This window comes from Sitophilus oryzae, unplaced genomic scaffold, assembly GCF_002938485.1.
Source record: "Sitophilus oryzae breed Bouriz unplaced genomic scaffold, Soryzae_2.0 scaffold_1009_pilon_pilon, whole genome shotgun sequence".
In the NCBI taxonomy this organism is placed as follows: domain Eukaryota; kingdom Metazoa; phylum Arthropoda; class Insecta; order Coleoptera; family Curculionidae; genus Sitophilus; species Sitophilus oryzae.
In genome coordinates this window covers 210,515-233,455 of record NW_022145626.1, presented here as the reverse complement: position 1 = coordinate 233,455, position 22,941 = coordinate 210,515, and the positions used below count along the sequence as shown (strand labels likewise).

The following is a 22,941-nucleotide window of genomic DNA, read 5'->3' as shown; positions in this document are numbered from 1 at the left end:
AAATAACTTTTATTCATTTAATATAAAATAATAAGGACCCAGTTGCTAATACATCGAGATACGTCTTAAAACGAAACTGTAAAAATAATCATTCTTTAGATTATTGGTTTTATAAACAGTACAAGCGACATTCGGAGAATGCTGACGTGTTAAAAGATATAGAGTTTAATACAGTTGGGTTTCATTTCTATATTTTTGATATTTTAACAAATTAATTAAAAATATATTAAATTTTTAAACTTGACTTAATTTTTGTCCGCTTTCTTTTTGCTGCTACAGAAAGTTTGTCAGATAATATTCTGAAATTAAGTGAGATAGGGAAATGGATCATATCATAATCTTGGTAAGTATGAGACACGATTTCTTTAAATTGAAGAAAAACTTACAAAGAAAGATTGAAAGAATTTCAAAAGACAAGGAGTAAAGATAAATTTGAGCGTTAAACATTTATTTAGAGATAAAAGTGATGAAATTATTCATGTTCTTCATAAAAATATTAATTAATAGCATTATTATTATTAAATCGTAACATTCATGTTCATAATAATTAACAAAATTGATATTATAATAAATAAAATTGAAACAGTAATGTACTACATGTATAAAGGGAAATTAAAACAACTTTCGTTGCACGTCATCAATGACACCATGCGTTGTCTTATGGAGTTTGCTGGTGGTCGTATTATGATGTGCAACCAAAGTTATTTTAATTTCCCCATACCTACTATTCGTATTGAAAAGAAAATCTATAAAAACAATATCAAATCTTTAATTATTTAGGGACAATTATTAGTAAAATATTAAGTAAGGATAAGGGGATAATGACCTAAGACAGGTATAAAATGCGTAATACTATTTTGATATCAACAAAAAAAATATAAATAAGAAGTAATAAAAACCAATTTTATAAATATTTAATATAACTTTGGATTTTAATTTTTTTTTATACAATAATTAATGTTAGTAAGTAATTTATTGTTATTATTTTTATTTTTAAAATACGCAGTTATAGAATAGCATTTCACCATTAATTTAACATTGAAAAGTATATTTTATTCTAATTTAGTCAAAACCTTAATTTCCTTTAAATTTGTATCTACGTACGAGTATATCTATTATAACTTCCTGGTTGAAATGGATTAAAAAAGTAATTGCAAATGCAAACATAAATTGTTTATGTCAATATTAATTATATTTAACTTGGCGCGAATGTCTTTAGAATTAGTTAGAATTGGAAATATTGGGAAAGAATTGGGAAGTTTGAGAATTTTTGTTGAAAATAGGAGAAACCTGCCTATACAAATAGTTCTCATCTTAACTGTAGCAGTTATAAAATATAACATTTTAAATTACGTTCCTAAAATCTATTTCTGACGAACCAAATATTAATTTATTTTCTGATCTGATTCTAGTTGAACTAAATAACTAATTCTAATTCTAATAAAAATTCTAATAAACTAATTCTAGTTGAACTAAATTCAACTAGAATTAGTTTATTTATTCTAGATCGTATATGTATTTGTTTAATATAACCGATATTCTATCGACAAATATGTGAAAAAAATATCAATGTAGTCCCAATTTAACACAATATTTTCTATTGGTCTGCATCATACTTGATACTTTTAAAACTGGCGCATGTTTGCAATTCTATTGAGTGGAAACAAAATTTCTAGTAAATTAAATTTCAGTCGACAATTTGCATGGAAATTTTTTATTCCAATGGAGATACTACTATAATTGAGCTGGAATGCTTAAAAATATTTAAAAAAAATATATCATATTATGCATATCACGTATATATTTATTTATTTATTTATAAACATGTACAATTATTATAATAAACTACAAACATGTTTTCAAAATTATCCCACATAAGCTTGAGAGCTTGTGCGTGGGAATAATGATAATTAATAAAAAAAGAAAATTTGTTGCATAGACTAAACTCTAGCAGTTATATAATAAGTTCACTACGTATAATCAAAAATAAGAAATAAAAAGAGTTACTTATATATTACAAGTCAAATAAATACTACCGACCATGTCAGCACTACAAGGCACGGATACCAGAGAGTCACTAACAGAATAGATATTGGTATTTAGATAATATTGCGATAGGAATGGTTTGATATTATCCATTTTTTTATTAAATATTTAAACCGCATCATTGCGGCATTTTTTATATCCACAGGTAAAAGGTTATATAGTTTTGGACCAATATAAAGTAAACAATGTTGTGTTAATTTAAATTTCATAAACATGTATGCTTGAATCTTGTCTTGAATAGGCTCTAGTAAATATATTGTTATAATTATTATTACTTGTCGATTTTTTGTATTTATGCATATATATTATTACATTCTCACGAGAGTTGATTTATATCCAGTACAGGAAAACTTGCAAAGGTGCTTAGTTTGTGAATATGGTTTAAATAGAGCTATTTTTTAAAAGAATTGTTTGTGTTGTTTCGATTTTCTTTAGTAATGTTTTAGCAGAGCCCCACGCTGTAATGCCATACTGTAGTAAACTCTGGCCAAATGCAAAATATATCTTTTTAAGGTTTCAAAATTATATATAATTAATAATTGAGTGAACAAATAACATACTTTCTGATATTGGAAGTTAAAATGTTAATTGATTATTCCATGATTTAGATTGCCATCCAAATGTAAACCTAAATAGGTAGTATTCGATATTGAACATAGCTACCCTCAATGTTTACATTATGCAAGTTAGAAAAAAACCTCCGGGACATTAAATGGAACTGCCACGATTTTTATTAGCATGGGTAGAAAAGGTAAATTTTATCCATACCAACAATATAAATATCCTGAGGTCGCTTTGATTTGCCATTATGACCGTTTTGCAATAGTTCTCCCTATCAAATAGGATTACGGTGATCGAGAAAAACGATATCAGCGTTTCCATGAAATGAAGCTTTATTTCATTTTATATGTAAATTTATATGGGAAATGTCATCGATCGTCATTTCCCAGCCAACTGGACGCCGTTTTTTTTTCGATCATACGGTATAATACTGCGAATTATATTACATAAGTCCCTGAGGAATACCATAATTTAGAAAAATTTGAAGTACTAACCAATGTGTTAACTTTTGTGATTTGCACTCTATCTGTTATAGTACGATTGAAAAGTGTGCTTGTATTCCCCAAAACTCCCAGATTTCCATTTTTTGTATAAGATTGCAATGTTGGTATCGAATCAAAATCCTTTGTGAGATCTAAAACTCCAATCGTCTTTTTGTTGTTATTAATATTATCATAAACATGCTCTAGAAGCTTGTTGATGGAATCACTTGTACAAGTGTTTTTTAAAAAACCAAACTGTTTGGAAGATATTATTTTGTATTTTTCTAAATATGATACTAAACGCGTTTTAATCAGTTTTTCAAGTATTTTTGTGAAATGATTCAGCAATGTAATTGGCCGATAGTTCGAACATTCAGCTTTGTCTCCCGATTTATATACTGGGATAGATTTATATCTATAACCTAGTAAAAACTGCTCCAATCTATACAGGGTGAGTCAACCATAAAAAAATTTATTTCGTTTGTTTTCAAAATTACAAAAAACTGCTAGATAGAAAAGTTTTAGGGAATGTTATGATACACAACTTAAAATTATTTTTTAGTATACAAGATGGTTTAACAAACGGATATATCATATGGTTTTATAAGTGTGTGAATTCTATAACTATCTTATGTATAATGTTATATAACCTTTTATTGATGGTCGCTAAGTCGACCACTTTAATTTAACCAACTAATCAGTCACGTGGAGTGTATTATCGCCCAGTTTGTTATTGTATGCGTTAGCCGAATTGGCGCGAAAAGTTAACGTAAGCGGTTGAATAACCAGTGAGCATTGGTGACACTGAGTTCGCCGTGTGTCATATAGGTAATAGTTGTCGTCTAAGCATTTTCTATGCAAATTTCGTCTGATAAAAATTTAAAAATATAGAAATAAATGTTTCTATGTGAGGTTTATTTCTTTATATTTAGTGTACCCTATTTACGGCTCAGATGATATTTTCTAAAATCGTTAACAAGTCCTATATATTTTCGATCATTTCTCATAGGATGCGAGTTTCTCAAAAAACAAAATTTGATTTACTTGATATGGGCATATTTTTGAGTAGAGAGTTAACAGTGATAATCAAATTGAATTTGATCAAAGTAGAAAATAATTAGTACGGACCTATAAAGGGATAACTATAAAACTAAGGACGTTTGTAATGTACGATGGTCTGTTGGAAACATATATGCCAGATGATGTCACACTGATCGGGTTTGCTGATGATGTTGCCGTCGTTGTAACGGCAAAACAAGAACAGATACTGATGGACAAAGCAAACACCGCTTTAATAAGGGTGTCCAACTGGATGCAGACAAATGGCTTAACATTGGCTCCTGAGAAGACAGAAGCAATACTCCTCACTAGGAACAGGAAGATGACGCCAGTCGAATTCAAAATTCAGGGAGTTATTGTACGACCTAAAAATTCCATCAAGTACCTCGGTATTTGGCTAGACACAAAGCTCACTTTTGCAGAGCACACTAGAAGAACTTTCGAAAAGGCTGGAAAAACTTTAAGCGCGTTAAACGGCATAATGCCGAATATCGGGGGTTCCAGAGCCTCAAAGAGAAGAATATTGGCATCGGTAATACATTCACAGATGCTCTACGTTGCGCAAATCTGGCACACAGTTACCGAAAACAGAAAGCTTACGCAAAAGTTCGCCTCAATGCAACGGCAAGTAAATCTGCGCATTTGTAGTGCTGACAGGACAGTATCGGAACTAGCGGCCGGAGTATTGGCGGGCATCCCGCCAATTGGCCTAAAAATCAAAGAAAGAGCCAACAATTTTTAGAGATACGTAGGACAAGGAAGCCTAGAGTTAGAGAATGAGGTTATGAGGCAGTGGCAAATCAGATGGGAGAATGGAGTAAAAGGAGAGCAGTTGAGGAAACTAATCCCGAACCTGAGAAGATGGATAGAGAGGACCCATGGAGAACCGGACTACTTTCTTACGCAGGCACTCACCGGTCACGGATGTTTCAATGCCTACTTATTCGAGTTTCGCAGGAGAGAATCTGATAAGTGCAAATACTGTAATCAGCCTGACGATCGAGACCATACAATGTTTGACTGTCCGAGATGGGAAGACTATCGATTAGCTTTTATGAATAAAACCGGCAAAACTTTCAACGCCCGAAGCATGATGGACGAGTTAATGGAGTCACCTGAGCGCTGGAACCGAGCATATGGTGTGGTTAAAAATATCTTGGAAGAGAAGATTAGGAACGAGTGATTACTAGACAACCCTTATTATAAAGTAATGCGAGAGCAGTTCCGTAATAAGTGGTGTAGGAAACGGAGGAGGGAAAGTTTTTAGTCGGTAGGCAAACTCCAAGAAATTCGAATGCGACACACGCCGAACACCAGAACACCAGATCGGTAAGGTCTTTAGAAGATTTTTTACCCCTCTCAAAAAAAAGGACGTTTGTAATATTTTTAAAAATATTTTAGATTTCGGTATTGTAAAAAATTGTCAGTGACGCTATTGTTTTTGGAATTGGAGTAGGTATTCAAATTTGGTAGAAGAATTTTATAGAGATGAAGTAAACGATATATGTACGTAAAGATATTGGAGTTAGATGATGGCAGGATGTTCAAAATAAATTGATGAATTTCGTTTTTTCTTTAATATTCTTATCTTATATTATTATTATTTCATAAAACTCTTCACCTTTTATTAAGTATGTCCCTCGGTATGTTCTATATCTCCATTAATAATTTTTGAGTTCTTCATTCCCTGCTAGTGCTGCAACCTTCGGCAAATCCGGTAAATAATAGCCGCTTATATAGGGAGCACACGAAAAATTTGTTATACTATCATTTAAAATGTATTAGTAAGAGCAATGTGAAAAAAATTCTAAAAAAATAAAAAGTTAAATTTTTTACAATTTTCAGAAAGTTTTACGTGTATTATAATTTATTATTCGAGCTGAGAAGATGAAAAATAAAAAAAAAATTAACACAACGTAGGTTCCTTTATTTCATTTAAATTGTTGTTATACATCAGTTGGCCAAAATATTACCGCTTCAACTTTGTTGACCGAACTTGGGTTGTTATACTACAGAGCTAATAAATATTAATTAAATTATATATAAATTTTTTACAGTTGCTTCCAACTACGGTAGAGAATATAGGCTTGGTGCATTTCAGTTGATTTCTACAAATTCCAACCGCAGCGGACTCTAGGGCAGAAATCAGAAACAACAACAACGCGTCGCCCATTCAATTTCCTTTTCACTTACATTTTATTTCATACCTGAGAATTTTATAGTTTCAATAACTGAACTAGTAAACACCAAAATACTTAATAAGTAAATCACAAACTAATAAAAATGTCATGATAGTTAGATTAAGAGGAATATTCATTAGGTGAAATTGTTCTGTTGAAATACGTACTATTGTATACCTCCGGATTGTTATCATAACAACGCGAATGGCTGAATTAATTCGATGTTTGTACTGAGAATTTATGAATGCGAGATATGTACGTCCTACAGTGGTAAAGGACCGATTAAATGGTAAAGTTACATTTCATTTGCATTGAGATCAATCAATATACCTACAATAATAATATGTTTTCTTTTTAAACGAATAATTCAAAATTTCAATTATTTATTGATTAAAAATTTAACATCATACATAGAAATATTTTCAATGTCTAATAAACAATAAACATGATATATTTTATTATTAATTTCTTGTTTTTACAGATTGGTTCATAGTACGGTATGATCGTGTGATTATGATCGTATTGTTACGGATTCCGTGGGTTCACTAATTTAAACTCACGATAAAATACTTAACGATTTTATTTGTCTCACTCTGTACACACAACTTATACTATTTACAACACAATTTATGCAACTACTATTACTCTAACGGTACTGGCACCTTCGCCAGTTAATTCACAATTTAAAACGCGGTATTACCAAACTTCAAAACTGCCAACTGCCAAAGCGCGGGCCTTTATATACCCCCTGACGAGTGTTTCTGGAACGTTCTAAAGAATTGTGTAATTTTCTTTTACTTTCTGGTGAATTCGCCAGGTTCCTTAATGCACGTTGCGGTTATGTAGTAGTAATGCAGTTATGCAACCAGTAATACAGTTTAGCGCTACATACACCTTGACAGTATGTAATATATGAGCATCAAAGACGGTTGGGTGTGTCATCCTGTAGCCCGTCCCCAATTATGCTTTTATGATTACATGGTCAAGTTGGCTTTGGCCCAGTCTATCGACATACCAAATTTCATTTAAATCGGATGATTTTTTCTAAGCCGTAGGTTGTCTTTACCTTTTTTCCTCTCGCCTGTTTCAGCCTTCTCAGCGCGCATAAAAAAGTTTCACTTCAAAAATTATTTGTGAAAAAAACTACAGTTTTTTATCACAAAAATAATCATAGACGTATTACTACTTGAAAAGTATCATCTTGCCAATGTTATTTCATATGGAATGCCCAGTATAGTATCAGCAAAAGATATAGCAAATAACAGCAATAAAGACATGATATATCGCTGAAAACGATTTAAATGGTATATAAAATAATAATATACAAAGGGCTAATTTTAATTCGCGTATGATAATGTGATGCACTGACAATGCATATAGCACTAATAAACACGTAACCCAGCTAGCCGATTCCAGATATTATCAAAAATTTCAGTAACACAATTATTGATGTTTGTTATTATTGGACTAATTAAAATCCCCTTACACCATATTACATAACAATTAATTAGTAATAAATATAACTATAATAAATAATGCAAATTTCGTGATTGAACGTGGTCCATTTAATTTGTTTTCTACATTACTGACAAAGTGTATTGATATTGAACAGAATTTGGAACTGCAATAAATTATACGGAATGCAATTTCAGTGCATTCCTAAATTGAGTAGAAATTTATGTTACAGCAAATACCATAGAGCACTTAATGGACATTTATGAGAGAACTCACTCAGACAGAACAGTTAATACAAAATAATAATGCAATTGCTAGTTTAGGGCAACTTAATATAAGTATTCTAATATTAAGTTTATTAAAGAAAGAATTAAAAAAATTGTGTGTGCACTATAAGCGCATATTTGAAGTGAAACTTCTTGTATCCGTCTGTCTGTCTGTCTGTCCGTCAGAGGAGTCCATGCGGGTACCTCTATCCACGTGCCGAGTTTGGTTCCAATCGACCCATAATTAAAAAAAATCCTGATGATTTCGACCATTCGGCATCGGTTCGAAACGTCGAGGGTATAATCTTCTAGCCAGTCCCCAATTATACCGAAATCGACACACATTTTTCTTCTATATCAAATCCTTAGTCCCACCCTGTTGAAGATGTAAACGAAACGTCCACAGAGGTCATTTCAATTTTTTTAGGAATTAATAAATAGAAAAAATAAGGTATCAGAAAACCTACGATTGATGTTGTATTTGTATTGTTAATAAACCAGAGCCATGCTCAAACAACAATATTTTTCTTTTTCTCAACATAGATTGTTTAGGCATAACGTCAAAGTTGATTTTATCTTAGGTTGTTTACTTTACTGGTTTTGTGACGCTTATTTTTGAATTGAAGTTGCGATTTGCATAAAATTGCTGCTAATTTTTGAGACTAAGTTGATGTTTTTAAGTATTTTGGAGTAAGTTCATAATATGTTTACGTCACGTATAAAATAGAAAAAAGGATTTCTTTTAAATGTTCCGTAAAAAATATTTTTCTTTTGTAAGACAGGATTTTGTAACTTGTCAATACAGGATTTATTCATATTTATTTTCGAAAGAGATTTTTATTTTGAGTAATCCTATTCTCTAAAGAGTCATTCCAAAATTAGCTGCCAAGGAATGCCAAGAACTTTAAGAATGATTTTTAGAGACAATGTCAATAAATAAAAAAGATTTATTTTCTATTTGGTACGAAGGCAGTCCCTTTGAAGAGAAAAATACACATGTCTAGACATATGTTTTGAACACAATCTATGTGGTAAAATGAGAGAAAGACATAAAATATAATTTATTTTATTTTACCACCCTGTATCTTAAAAGTTATGACTTGTAAGTCATACATTCATATGAAGTTTTTTCTTAAATTGGGTCTAAAATCGCCTCCTAACTTCTACCATATAATTTCCTTAGTCCCACAAAGTTAGTTAGTTAGTTAAACAAACACCCTGTATAAAAGTACTATTAATTTATTTTACTTATATAATCTACATCACTTTCCGACTATCATTCAAAATATATACGTTTCAACTTTCCAAAACATGTATTTTTTGAACATGTATTTATTACCACCTAATTCTGCAATAATGACCTCTGTGGTCGTATCAAATTTTGCAGGGTGGGACCGTGTGAACCGACGGGCGGCGCCGGCGCACAGTGTAACGAAATCGGGAAATGTGGGACATTAGCCAATAAAACAAAAAATTTAATTCATCAAGTTTTTTATATAGATGGATAAAGGACATTCCAGAGCCCCACCATGTGAGATATTTCTTGAGTTGACCTCTTAGTCGGGGAGTTATGGCGGGTTAAAGTTATGGTTTTCTTAATTTACCAAATCTGTACAAAAATTTCATACAATGAAATTTATTATTTTCAGAAGTTTCCTTGTGTTGTTCAATTCCAACAATTTTTTCCGTAAAGAGAGGTCTTTTACCAACAATAAACCTGAACAAAATGTCCCAATTTTTTTCAAGTCTAGTTTCGACATGTTTATTATGACTTTCAAAAAAACGCTTACTTTCGCGCAGGGTTATATATACAAAATATCATAGAGTGAACCTTCTGGTATACTGTTACATATAAATTTCATCCACCTAGATCCGAACCTGGAAGAAAAAATAAATTTCTTAGGCAATAATTACGTTTTCCATTGATTCGACCGTAGTTTTTATCCGTAATTTTTTGTGCTATAATTTCTTTATTGAAAAAACTATACACTTGTTATGAACATACTGAATGCTATTTTAGGGGCGAGGAACCATCCTTACATTGGGGTGGGGGACAGTTTACAACAATTCAGAAAATCTCAACATTGGAGAAAAATTACTCAAGAGAATATTTATTCAAACCGGCAAAATTTTCTTCGATGTATTTAACACTCCACCCTCAATGCTGCATCATTTTTGGTGCCAAACTATTGAAGATATATTGCACAACTTATTGATATATTCAGATCCTCTACTTTCACATCTGCGACCAAAGCACTCTAAAAATAAAAAAGTAGACTTGTTTCCGGAAACGAAAGAGCTCTTGTATATGGATGGAGAAGAAATGGAGAATGATTTTTAAGCATGTTTTATGTAAGTGCCTTACATATTATGTTATTATGGATAATATACACCCCACATAAATTATCGCATCACTTATTAATTTGGAAAACTGCAAAGTATTCTTAAATTCTCTTGGTTAACAATAATCTCAAAAGTTATTTGCATTAATAGCAACTTGTTAAGGAATGGAAAGTATATTATAACTCAGGCAGACCTTAAATTTAAGTTTTTCACATGAAAATGTTTGAAGCGTTTCAAGAATAAATACTACGAAAAATATGTGTTGCGAAATTTTTTGTGAGGTGTGTATTATGGTTTCCTTTGTTGAAGTTAAATACGTTTTTTTCGCATATTATCATATTATTTATTGCTGTTAAATGATATTTGCCACTTGTGTCGTTCTCTTTGAATTTTGCAGTCTTATCTAATTTATCCCTGATTATTTGAGTATTTAGTAATGTTGATTGAGTTTTGACATATTAGCGGGAGATAAATGATTGTTCGACAGTAATTTGATAACGTTTTTGGTCCATAAGAGCTATAAACTCTTCGTAAATAAAAAAATATACCTGTAAAGTGCTTTTATAAAACTTCGTATTTTTTTTGACCTTCCATTACGCCTTTTTTATTCTTTTCGCCCTGTAGCAAAAATTCCTAGTCGAATTATTTAATTTCTGTCAAAAAATGTCAGCAAGAATAGTGATAACTGAAGAAAAATGCCAATGTTCCACTATTTTAGTTTTCGTTACACTGTGCGGCGTCTACCCACGATCACATAGCCTACCCACCAAATTTGGTCGCGATTGGACGACATCAACTCTTGACCAATCACAAATCATTTTGAAAATGACTCAAACTTCAGTTCTAGAATTATTCTTAAGTCAGCTTTCTTTAAATATGACTTAAAGTCAAATGACTTAAGCCTTTAAAATGATTTAAATCAAAAAAAGACTTAAATTTTCTGAGAGAGAAATTATTTTTACGAAACTTTTCTAAACATTTACAATTGCAAAGTGTATCATTTATTATAAAACGTACTTTTTAATATTAATGTCATAATATATTCCGGAATTTTCATTTTAAACTTGGATTTTAAGCTATATTCGTATATATTATTACATTCAGTTTTATTCATAACTGAACCAATATTTTGAATTATTTTAGAAGTTTGATTTTATGTTCATATTTTAACAAAGTTTGTTTAAAATAACGTGTCATAAAGTTATAATCATTCAGGTGTGGGCATTTAAATTTGATATTTTTAATAAAATATACATTTAAGCTCTTTTTAAAAAGTTGGTGGAACAAAATAGATATATTTCCGTAGAACTGGAAACTTTTTGTAACAATTATCATAATTCATTATTGGTAGAATAAATAAAATTATTTAATTTTTATCCCAGCCTTTCATAACCAGCTTGCCAATTTGTCACGTAGGAAGTCTAGTAATTAACTCCTTTAATGCTTTTTCTATAAACACTCGAGACTGATGCTGTTCTGACTGCTGGCATGTTTACGACAATAAGACCGGCAAATAAAACGCATATATTTAAAAACAGGCAAGACGACCATCTAGTAGGCATGTTCGGTTTTCCAGTATACCGGTACCAGGACCGGTACTTTTTAAATATTCCGTTATCGGTATCGTCTTTTACAAGACCGGTATACTGGTTTCGGTACCGGTACAGGAAAATCGGTCCCGAAAGACCGGTTTCAATCGGTACAGAAAGACCGGTTTCAACCGGTACAGAAAAATAGATTCATGGTAATATAAAAATAAAAAAAAAAACATGTATAAAACGATTTCGGTACTGGTTTTTGTGCAAAGCTGATGTGTATGATGATAAAAACTGCGTCAACGATGGCTATGAAATGAAGATCACTGTCATTTTATATGTATAATTTTATGAGGAATGTAATCGATGTTCATTTGGACGCAATTTTTTTCGATCATTCGGTATAATAGGGTCAGGAACATGCAATGTAATTTATTTTGATGTATGTTTAAGGCATTGCTAGTTTAGTTTGGTCTAGTAATTTAAGCTTCTTTTTTTAATACATCTAAAATTCAAGTAAAACGGGCCACACATTATACGATTTAACGTACTACAAGTTGTACAACACCAAATCGTTTCGACCGTTGGATCAATGGTTGGATAGTTAGTGGCATTGAAGTATAACTTGCAGCTCGACTCTGTCGTATCATATGGGAAGTAGGTACAGCATGCATAAAATCTGTAGTACAACGCAGTAGTAGATACGATAGGTTTGATAGTTTGTATGCAAGTACTTCTTGTTGAAACGAAATCTAAACATTTTTCGTGGCAAATTAAGTACAATACAGTTCATAAAAATTGAAAATAAAAAGTTTTGGTCAGAATTTATAAAAATATATCGTTTCCATGCATGGGTGTGTGGGATGTAAAAAATTACGAATACTCAAACAAAAATTAAAGAAGTGCATGTTGCTACTGCAGAAGTGCAGATGCTACTTCGGAATATTTGATTACAATTTTTGGGAGGGTTTTTCATCTTCGACTAAAAAAACTACCACAATTGCAGCTACACGGATGTGCCGTCCATATGGGCAAGGTCGTGCAAACCAAACCAAAGCCCTAAAGGCGCCTGCGGTCACTGACTTTAAAAAATAATAAAACCATTTTTTGGAACTTATCAACAAATTAACATAAAATTTAAGTAATACTTTTATCTATGAACGCCAGTGGTGAAAATATATTATCCACCAATGTCGAGCGCCGCGCCGCTGGTCATTGGAAATTTTGGCTTAATATTATAATATTGGAGAAAGGCGCCTACCCTTATTTCGCACGACGGCGCCGAAAATACTTGGCGCGTCCCTGTGCAGCTATTATCCTTTTTGACTGACACAAAGCCACGGCGAACAGGACAAAATCAACTGGGATACGATTTATTGTACAACAGACATAAAACTAGTAGCGTTCTAGTAGTTTAAGTTCGTGGACAACAGTGCATCCGATCTGTCGTTCAAACGTTCAAAAAGTGTCGTTCAAATTTGTGTTGTACAACCTGCAGTACGATAAATTGTATAAGGTGTGGACCGTTTAAAGCATCTTACTCATGGATTGCTCATGTAAATTATATAAATTAAAATGTCCGCAAAACTCAGGCCGATATTCAATAGCATCTACTCTATTATTTAAAATATGTAAAATAGCATCTTATTTCCGCTCTATTTATATCTCCAAGAACAGCAGCTTCCAGTACTTTTTCCACTTTTGATAAGTAAAGAGAATGTTGGGCAAGAAATCAAGAATATGCCGGAAATGTGAACATAAACAATGGGTATCTTAAGTTAGAGCAATAACGTTATAACGGTAACGGATAGATTTATGATATATCCAGAGAAATCTAATTTATCCCTCAAAATACCGTATTTATTACGTTACCGTGTTTAACGTTACAGCCGCAAGAACTTTCTATTTTAATACGGTATCATGAGGTATATCATGACTATTATTTCGGTCCATCCGGTATACCGGTTCAGTATCGGTCACATCGATCTAATCGTTGGAACCGGTATACTGGTTGTAGGACCGGTACTCCGTGGTACCGGATACCGGTACTGAAATCTTAGAACCGAACATCTCTACCGTCTAGTATTGAATAAGCTGTGATTTTCATCGTCAATATTTCTGAGATAAGAATAAATAACCAGTTTCATTCCTTGTAATAAATAAATGTAAATAAATTTTTTGATTTACAAATTAATAGAATTAATTATAATAAAACCATTAATAAATGAATACATCAAATATGCATTAGATGTATTTATTCTGTCTCTTCTCCATATTGACAAGCAATTACTTATCTATAGTTTCCTTTAAGTAGTTTATAATAGAGCGAGCCCAAGGGTAGACACAAAGAAGCTTAATGTCTTTATTCCTAAGCGGCTTCTCAAAATCCGTCTCTTATAAACTTTAAATAAAAGGTACATCAAATTTCCATAATTATTTTAAAATTGACTAGACATATTTTCTTATATTTTTTTGAAAAGCGAGCAGATAATATATAATAAAAAATACAAACTTTATATATAAAATAAGGAGAAATAAAATACCATATCGGCATTTGAGTTTGAGTTGTTTGCTATTTTGATGTTCATGCAGATAAAAATAAGTTCGTATAAGTTTATTTCTTATAATGCTTCGTTTTGGAGATACTGACTGTAGAAGTTTCATTTTTATTTCAATTTTTTCCAAATCAATTCTGAACTAACGTCAATAGTTGGATGAAAATTGGTATCTGGGAATTTTTTGAAATGATAAATTTCAATTCGACGTTAATATGACCTCTACTTGTAGGGGTGTCACCTACATATTTTTTAATTAGTTTGTTATAATTTTTCGTGTTTACCTGTATAGAACTACTGAGTAAAATATATACATTTTCGGCCGCTTTTTTCGTAAAAAACTTCTCTCGGTCAAATTTCCTGCGACTAATGGTTCTCGAGATAGTTGGAATCGAGAAAAACAATATCATTAAAAAAAATTGATCATGTTAACTAGAACAAGCTAAAGTTTCCCGAATACAATTCAGCCAACCCTATATATTTTTATAGTTTTATATTTTATATAAGAGAACCTTTTTAGAATAATACCACTATTAGATTCTTTTTGAATTGTTTCAAAAACATTGCCATCTCTTGTGGCGAGATCCTCTCATAAAAATAAGATTTAATTTTCAGTTTCATTAATATAGGTCCCATTCTGCTTTGCTTAGTAGCTACAGGGGGGTAAAGTCTTAATCTTTTTTCGATTTATTATAATTTTCTTCCAAGTATTTTTAGCGATTCGAATAAAATTTTGAGGGTAAAAGTTACTATAAATGCGGCATATTTTAATGCTAAAAAAGTATCTACATATTCACAACGGTCGTGCATATGGGTTAGGTATCACTGGAATATTTTTCTAGAAATAATATTTGCGCCACTGCTTTTCTTTTGTTAGCCAAATTATGTAGACCGTTAAGCACTGATTAAAAGTTTTTTCTTGATGTTTTGTCGATTTCGGTCTCCTTGATGAGATAAACGCAATTTAATTAAATTGTCATAATCCAATTCTAACCTTTAAAAAAAATTAATATCATTAACTTGCCAAAATGTTAAATAAATAATCAGTGATTCCTCATCAAAAAATATAAAAAAAGTTCCTTTAAATGCATACTACGGGTGCGGAAATGCATACTTGCAGCTGTAAAGTTACAGGATGTGAAAACTTTTAAAAAATAAAGCTTCATTCCGAATTACAATCTATACTTTTTAGTTTACTATCATTCACAATGTCTAAAAAAGACAATTCAAATTAATAGAATATCCTGGCAACAGCTTGAGGTAGTCAGTTGTATCCATAGAGAAAGCCTAATATTTACCTTCTAAAACAATAAACTTTTAATTTCTAACCACATTTTCTCCTGACGGATGATAATCAAAGGCCAAAATGACATTTGTTGCAAATTTTGAAGTATAATTAGTGGAAAAGTTAAAAGATTGTTAGTTTTTTCCACTAATTGAATATTCCTACTACTAATTTTAATGCTCTGAATGCTTACATTCAAATTAAAGGAACAAACTTCTAAGCTATTTGAAACCACTAATTTATTCCACTAATTGCGAGGTTCTGAATGAAGCTTAAGCCTTTTGTAATTATTTTAAATACCATTATTTTTGGGGGGAATTTGCTGCAGGTAGCATAACATCAGTGTTATATATGTATTTTAATAATATTTAGTAGTAAATTACATTAAATAAACAATCATTTATTAATTTTATTAATTGTTATTAATAAAAATGCATTTATCTCATCAAGGATATCGACATGGACAAAATATTAAATTACAGCCTACACACTTTTGTTAATAAGAGGAAAAAAATAACTGGCTTTCAAAATCATGTACACGCCGGCGCACAGTGATGCCGAAAACGCGAAAAGTGGCAAAAAATAATTTCTCAACTTACTACTACATTTTTTTAAATTATTTTTGTTAAATGTGGTTTTCTAAGTATATAAGTGATGTTTTGAATTCAGAAAATTGAATTATGTATACAGAGTGTACTTAAATTGGCTGTAAAAAATAAAAAATGGGTTGTAAAAAATTTAATTATATTATTTTGTCTTTAATAGCATATTAATTTAATACTCTATTCTTTGTAAAGTTTAAAAACTCAAAAAAAGTTTGTGTAAACACGTAAGTATACAGGGTTTTATTTTCAGCCCCTTACAATAGAATTAGCATTTCGTTTTTAATATAATTAATCCTTTTTTCAGAACTAGTTACCAATAACTATTAGTTAAATTTAACTTAAAAAAGATATTTACATTCATTTCCATGAGAAAAAAAAGAAACTAAATACATCTGTATATTTTATCTAGTTAGCTACTAATGAATAAAGTAACACCAAAACATCTAAAAGACTGAGCGCTCTTTTCGCATTAGATGTAAGCAGTTGTTCACTTACAACCATTTAATTTTAGTTATATTTTTAAATGTTCTATAATTTAGAAATATCTGTAATTACATGTGGTAAAAATATTATAGTTAGATTATAACTTAATTACAAGAATTTAATACGCAAAAAAAGAAACTAAAAATTATCCTAGCTTCTACGTACATAGATTATATTTAATATGGATTTAGTAAATGGATAAAAAATTGAATAATTTAATCTATAATAATTTTTGGAGTCTCAGGATGCTGTTCTATTTTACTAAGTCTTGGTGATCTCTTACTATATCCGAGAAAATTAGTATCTAGAAGGTGCATGACATTCTTGATAAAAGTTGTTGACTGAATATTGACGCATCATAGACACATTAACACGTCTTTGTATAGTTTATATTAACAATAATTATTCAAAATGAATGAAATTTCTAATAATATTAAATTTAATGTCATATAAGCACAAAACGAATAAAAACTTAGGCTTAACTGGGAAAAGCTAGTTAAAATTACACATTAAAAATTATTTTTAAATTTGGATACTTTGTATATCGAATTTTAAATTGAATACGAGAAAATATATTACAGTTTCCTTTCTAAAACTAATTAAAAATAAACAACAACAATATTTTACAGCACCTAAGAAACACCCAGTAATATACTGTCATACGTAATTTATTTTGGGAAACTAAACCATGGTTTTCAGGAGAGTTAGGCAACCTAAAGCGTATTTGTGGGTTAATGTTGGTCATAAAACTTCGTAGTTATGAAGGAAAAAGGCTAATAATTGTAACCTACATCATATTTTTTTGGAGCAATTTGGAGCATTTTGTATTAGCTTACATAAAATGTGATTTGAGATTAAGCAGTTCTTAATTACATCAAGTCTTTATTGATTTTTTTTATGGTACCAGAGAAGTTAAAACTAGAATTACCATGAGGAAAAACAGTTGAAAATATTGTACTTTCTCAGAGTATCATCAGTTTTTAGCTAATTTATCACCAACGTTAAACGCATTAATTTTATTTAATCAAAATATTTCAGCTTCAGCTAATAATCTTATAAGCTCGAACATTTCTTATCAGGGATTAATAATGGGCCCGTTTTTATTCAAAATTTTCACGATTCTGAAAATATGGACTACTGGGAACTATACGAGTGAAAATATAATTAAAAAAAAATACTTCTGATATTTTGATTTTCTGCCGCTATTGGGAACTTCTGCATCACTGTGCGGCGCCGTGTACATGATTTTGAAAGTTGCAATTACTGAATAATAATAATTACTTACTGAATCATTTCTTCTTTTGGACTTCAGTTTTATGTAAAACACCACTGCCATAAATAATATTGCACATGCCACTAGAACTGCCGATGGTAACACAAAATTAACTAAATAAGGTACTTGTTCCGTCACTGCATTCGTTCGACCTTCCTGGTGATTTTTCTGAAAACAAAACGTAAATTGTGTTAATAAGTGTTTCTAATTATATTTTGTAATATAAATTATAAAATATCAATTATCATGGGCAGCACCTACTAGAAACTATAAAGATCATTCAAAATATTGTAAACTTCCAAATGAATAGATAATAGAAACATTGGAACTTTTTCTGGAACGATAATGTTATAGTTCTTCATTAATTTAGTTTTAAACGACTTATAGAGATTTGGTGCATTTGCCCCCCAGTTTATTTTAAAAATTCCTACCGCAGCGCTTGAAGGCAGACATTAGAAATGCCGGGTATAAACTATTTCACGCAGTCCCATTACCGTTTATGTTGATCGCATTCAAATAATATTAAAATCGTGGCTTTGTCATAATGTTTAATATTTGATTTTTTACTAGTGTAGTAATTGAAACTATCAAACACTCAGGTACGAGGTTTGTGTTATGTAACGCTGTTTCGAGTAGTAAAAAATAATTGAAAAACAACTCGAACTAGGCGTCGTGTTCTGACAATTTCAAATACTAATAAAATTGACGAAAAAATGCTAACGCGTAAAGGAGAGCGTAATTAGGGCGTTGTTGGGTGCATAAAACATATGCAAATAACATTCAATAACTCAACTTTCCAGATATTCAACTCTTCCGAAACAAAATTTTATAGTTTTACAGTTTCTCACACCGATTTGATCAAAAGCAAAAATGGATTCAAGCAGTTCGACGGAACAAATGAGTAAACAAAGTGCTCATTACATAATCAAAAAATTAAATAGGCATATCCTATGAAAGGATAAAATATAATTTGGCAATATTAATGGTATGTAGAATGTAGAATGTAGAAAGAGTAAGAGGGGAGGTTAATCACTGCGACCTTAAAGATATATTGTGCCCCCCTTCCTTGAGTCATCACGCAGTCTATAAACCATCATACCCCTGTTGTAGAGGAGACAGAGTATTTCCCATCCTCCTCTGACAACAGTTCTTCGTCCGAGGGTACACACCCTTCCACGATTGGAGTTTGGCCACCACTGGATTGGTTTTCTCCACCTCTTTAACTTGGTCTCTCCTTAGACCTGATACCGGTGTTGTCCTGTATCTATAATATAGGATATGTCCCTCTTTCTCTATTGCCTCCTTGGATTTAAGGTCAATTATGACCCCACTAGCAAAACCGACGCGTAAAACTATGATCGCAACCGTATTTGAACTTATCTAAAACGTTTTTTAGCTGGAATAATAAATTATAATACAAGTATATTTACTTTTTATTTTTAGAATTTTCACAAATTATATTTCCTAACACTTTTAGAATAATTAAATAATTACATTTTTCGTATACTCGCTATTTAAACCCGTGTATTATATACCCGTTGTTTACGATATTCTCCGATGGTGGCAGCACAGGCGGAGAATGCACCAAGCCTATACTACTCGAAAGGGTAGCCGAAATAGGTCAAAGTGGAATAGCGAAGAGAGTTTTTTATTGTTTCCTCGTTCAATGAAAATAAGCTGAAATGAGACAAAGTTAGAGCAGGAAACACAAAATAAACTTCTTGGATTGTTTACAAGGCCAACTTGTCAGCGGTATTTCATTAATAAAATAAATTTGCCTAACGCACACAAAATGCCTAAAGTTTCTGGAGGTATATCACTTCTCTTCGTCAGAAGCAAACAAAACACAAGCAAACAACAAAGAACAAACTATTCAAATATCTAACGACAACTTTTCAAGAAATCTTTAGTTTTTTTCTACAGATACGCCTATTAGGGTGCATTCCGTTGCTTACCCTTGTTATCGTTTTATGTTCCGTTTCTATCGGTTTCCTGAAAGTTTTCTTATTACAGAACACGGTTCCTGAAAAATTCGGTTATAACTGTTACCAAACTAACCAGCGCGAGAAGGCTGGTTTTTCTGGTTTTGTTTATCAATCAATGTCATTTATGTGACAGAAATCAAACAAATATTGGAAGTTCGAGTGAAATTCTCATTTAATTTCTAAAATTTGTAATAATATTTTGTATTTACATCCAAAAGCAATGGAGGTAGGCAGTAAAGGTAAATAAATTTCATGAACTAAATAGAATGACTTTTTATGACCATTTAAACTTATCATGCAGCCATTGTTTCTTAAAGTTAGGAACATTTAATGAAAACATGAACAACAAGACAGCAAGTAATCGTGAATGTTTAGTAAGCTATAAAAATATAAATATTGATTAGATTTGTTTATTTATTATTGATCTGTTTTTAATATTGGACCTGCCAATGTTCACTTGAGCTGTCTAACGAGTTTAACAGTTTATTAATAAAGTACTTTTCAATATAACACTCCGTTGAAAAGAAGAAGCAAATGTAAAAGCGGAGAATAGGTACGTTAAAAATGCATAAAAGATAAATTTTATAATAGAGGTATTGAAATTTAGAAAACGCCAACATTTGACCTTTCCAGTATGTTACCAAACCGTTCCGTATCAAACCGATGTTTTCAGGAACCGCTCTTTACCGTAGTTTACCGGTCTGGTTCGCCTGATTTTGCAACGGAATACAGCCTTAGAAACCGTTGAAGTTCTGTTAAAATGACAATATATCAACTTAAACTTCAAACCTAATAATTAGCACCTGATAACAGTAATTACTTAATTAGGAAAAAACAAAAATTCTCAAACTTTTTCTGTATATGATTATTTTTTATTTGTTTTTCATTTTTACTTATCTCAAAAAAGTCCTATGGGTTATTTCGCCACTGTAAGAAAATCTTCAAAATAAAATAAAATTATTATTTATTATTGTTATTTTTATTTTATCGTTATTTTTTCTAAACACTGCTGCGTTAATCCAACGGAGACTGACTTGTCAGCAGTGATTTACTAATAAACAAATTTGCCTAACAGAGAAAAAAATGACGATTGTATCCATAGTTCAGTCATTGGGGATCAAAAAAGGGGTCTGCTTGGAAAAAAGTCCAGAAGTTTTGAAACTTTGCAGGTTTATAAGTTTTGGGGTCCCTAAGTAAAATCCATAAAATGCACATTTCCAGACTTGCCGCCGGCGCCGCCATCTTGCCAAGATGGCGCCCAAAATCGGTATTTTGTGAATATTTCGAAAACTATGCTTTTTTCGCGAAAATTTGAGGAGAGTAAAATTAAAGAGAATACAATTTCCTATAAAAAAGGTTTTATGAAAATTTTCGCTAAAATCAACCGTTTAGGCACAAAATCCCTGGAAATTTTACAATTTTGCCTAAAATATGATATATTATGAATAGTCGATTTTCCGAAATCAAATGTCGATTAGGGTTAACTAAAACTAGTTTTAGTTTAGTTTCTTCAATTTTGTCATGAAACAGTGGCGTATCATTAATTCTCTCATTAATTTATGAATAATTAATTGTCGTGCTGGACAGCATTCATTTCGAACTTACCACCAGGTTCAGCATTGGTCTGGTTGTACCAAAGATGCCGAAGAATGGGGTTGGAAGAAAACAAAAACAGGCATTACTCCAGTCACAACGTTGAAAGATCCAGCTCCAAAATCCCTGTTGGCATTTTTATCCTGTAAATGCAAAACCAACAACTATGGTAAAGCCTGCGGATGCAGAAAAGCAGGATTAAAATGTTTAATGATTTGTGCATACATAATGGGAAATCCTGTGACAACGTCACTGAAGTGTCACTTGACGAATCCGATGAAGAGGAGTTGGACTTGCCTGTAGATATCCATCTGGCGGCTGAAGATGAGAGTTGGTCGTATTGAGAGACCACCCTGACCAGCCCAGCACAGCAGGCACGATCGACTTTGACATCAATGAGCCAGAGCCGTCGGGCTTGTGCAGATAAGTTAAAGTTTTTAATTTATCTAGTGGAGTAGGCCTCCGGGGAGACCACATTAAAATCAACGCGCCTATACATTACCTCTTGGGTGGTGTGGAAACAAGTACATATTTTCAATAATTATTAATGATACGCCACTGTTTTATGACAAAATTGAAGAAACTAAACTAAAACTAGTTTTAGTGAACCCTAATCGACATTTGATTTCGGAAAATCTACTACTACTAACTATACATAATATACCATATTTTACGCAAAATTGTAAAATTTCCAGGGATTTTGTGCTTAAACAGTTGACTTTAGCTTAAATTTTCATAAAACCTTTTTTATAGGAAATTTTATTCTCTTTAATTTTGCTCCCCCCAAATTTTCGCGAAAAACGTATAGTTTTCGAGATATTCACAAAATACCGATTTTGGACGCCATCTTGGCAAGATGGCGGCGCCGGCGGCAAGTCTGGAAATGTGCATTTTATGGATTTTAGTTAGGGACCCCAAAACCTATAAACCTGCAAAGTTGCAAAACTTCCGGACTTTTTTCCAAGTAAAAATCCCCAATGACTGAACTACCAGCCGAAGCCCGAAATCGTGAAGGAGTCGGAAGCATGTATGACATGTGTGTACTCACCATTTCCGATCCCACAGCGATCCGCTTCTGGGGAAAAATCGGACCGGAGCCGGATCGGAAACGTGCATGATAGGTGTATCCCGGCCTTTAAACGTTAAGCATTTTTTTGTCCGTCAGTCAAATTTTTTGATTAGTCAATCACTGTTGACAAGCCAGTCTCCGTTGGATTAACGCAGCAGTGTTTAGA

General features: G+C 31.7%; 1 protein-coding gene across 1 annotated transcript in view; it reads right to left on the bottom strand.

Moving 5' to 3' along the window:
• The window catches only part of LOC115874104 (BDNF/NT-3 growth factors receptor-like), a 269,157-nt gene that overhangs the window by 146,042 nt on the left and 100,174 nt on the right, over positions 1–22,941 (bottom strand). Inside the window, exon 4 of the mRNA XM_030889183.1 lies at positions 18,141–18,296. Within this exon, the coding sequence (XP_030745043.1) occupies positions 18,141–18,296 (156 nt within the window). The remainder of the gene's footprint in view (positions 1–18,140; positions 18,297–22,941) is intronic.